The sequence below is a fragment of the Odontomachus brunneus genome, unplaced genomic scaffold (assembly GCF_010583005.1).
Source record: "Odontomachus brunneus isolate Ranch 3 - 2012 unplaced genomic scaffold, Obru_v1 Obru_scaffold_241, whole genome shotgun sequence".
NCBI classification, from domain to species: domain Eukaryota; kingdom Metazoa; phylum Arthropoda; class Insecta; order Hymenoptera; family Formicidae; genus Odontomachus; species Odontomachus brunneus.
In genome coordinates this window covers 111552-112502 of record NW_022639691.1, presented here as the reverse complement: position 1 = coordinate 112502, position 951 = coordinate 111552, and the positions used below count along the sequence as shown (strand labels likewise).

The 951-nt window shown below is 34.4% G+C and overlaps 1 protein-coding gene across 1 annotated transcript; it reads left to right on the top strand.

Moving 5' to 3' along the window:
- Positions 1–945, top strand: LOC116852616 (the record flags this gene model as incomplete). The annotated part of the gene is made up of 1 exon (XM_032833142.1): positions 1–945. A coding segment is annotated over exon 1 (945 nt), but the record flags the coding sequence as incomplete, so codon positions are not given.
- Between the last annotated feature and the right edge of the window lie 6 nt (positions 946–951).

Below are 951 nucleotides of genomic sequence, written 5' to 3'. Positions count from 1 at the left end.
ATGGTGGGCAAAAATTTAATTAAAGAGGCAATAACGGAAGCTATGGATGAAGAGATGGATAGAGTAAGACAGGAAATACAAACTTGGAAAGAGGAGGAACTGAAATTGATTTTAAGCAGTATAATAAAAGAAGAAGTAAAGAAATTAGCGGATATTATGCCATTGAGGGGAACAAGTATACAAGAAGTAGGGAAGAAGAAGAAGAGTTACAGCGATGCGGTATCTGATAAACAAGAAGCAGTAATTATTATCAAGCCATCGAAAGAAGATGATGCTAACTCTAGTGAGGAAACAAAGAGGGACATTAAAAATAAAATTGATGTAACTAAATTAGGACTAGGGATCAGAAAAATGAAGAAGGCAAGCAAAGGAGCAGTTGTAATAGGATGCGAGAATAATGATCAAGCAGAAATATTGAGGGAGAAAGTAAGTAGTGACCTGGGCGAGAAGTATGTTATACAAGCTCCAAAGAAGAAGAAAAAGAAAATAAAGATATTTGATGCTGATAAGGAAGATTGCGAAAATGAGAAAGAATTCTGGGAAAAGATAGAAGAGCAGAATGGATTTGTGAAGAATAGTGTACGAGGGAAAATTGTACATAAATCGCAGAAGGGAAAATCTCAACGAACGACAATTATAGCGGAAGTGGATGATAAGACACATGAAACAATGCTGGAAGAAGAAAAAGTCAAAATTGGATGGAACATATGCAAAGTGCAAGATTATATAGGGATTCTAAGATGTTTTAAATGTTGCGGCTATTATCACTTTGCGAAAGATTGTAAAAAAGAAGTAGCTTGCGGAAAATGTGCAGGAAAGCATGCAACAAATGAGTGTAGGAGTGACATAGGAAAATGTGTAAATTGCGAAGAAAAAATTAAAAGTTTTAAACTCAAAAACTTAAATTCGGAACATTCAGCATTTGATACAAATTGTCCATATTATAGAAAA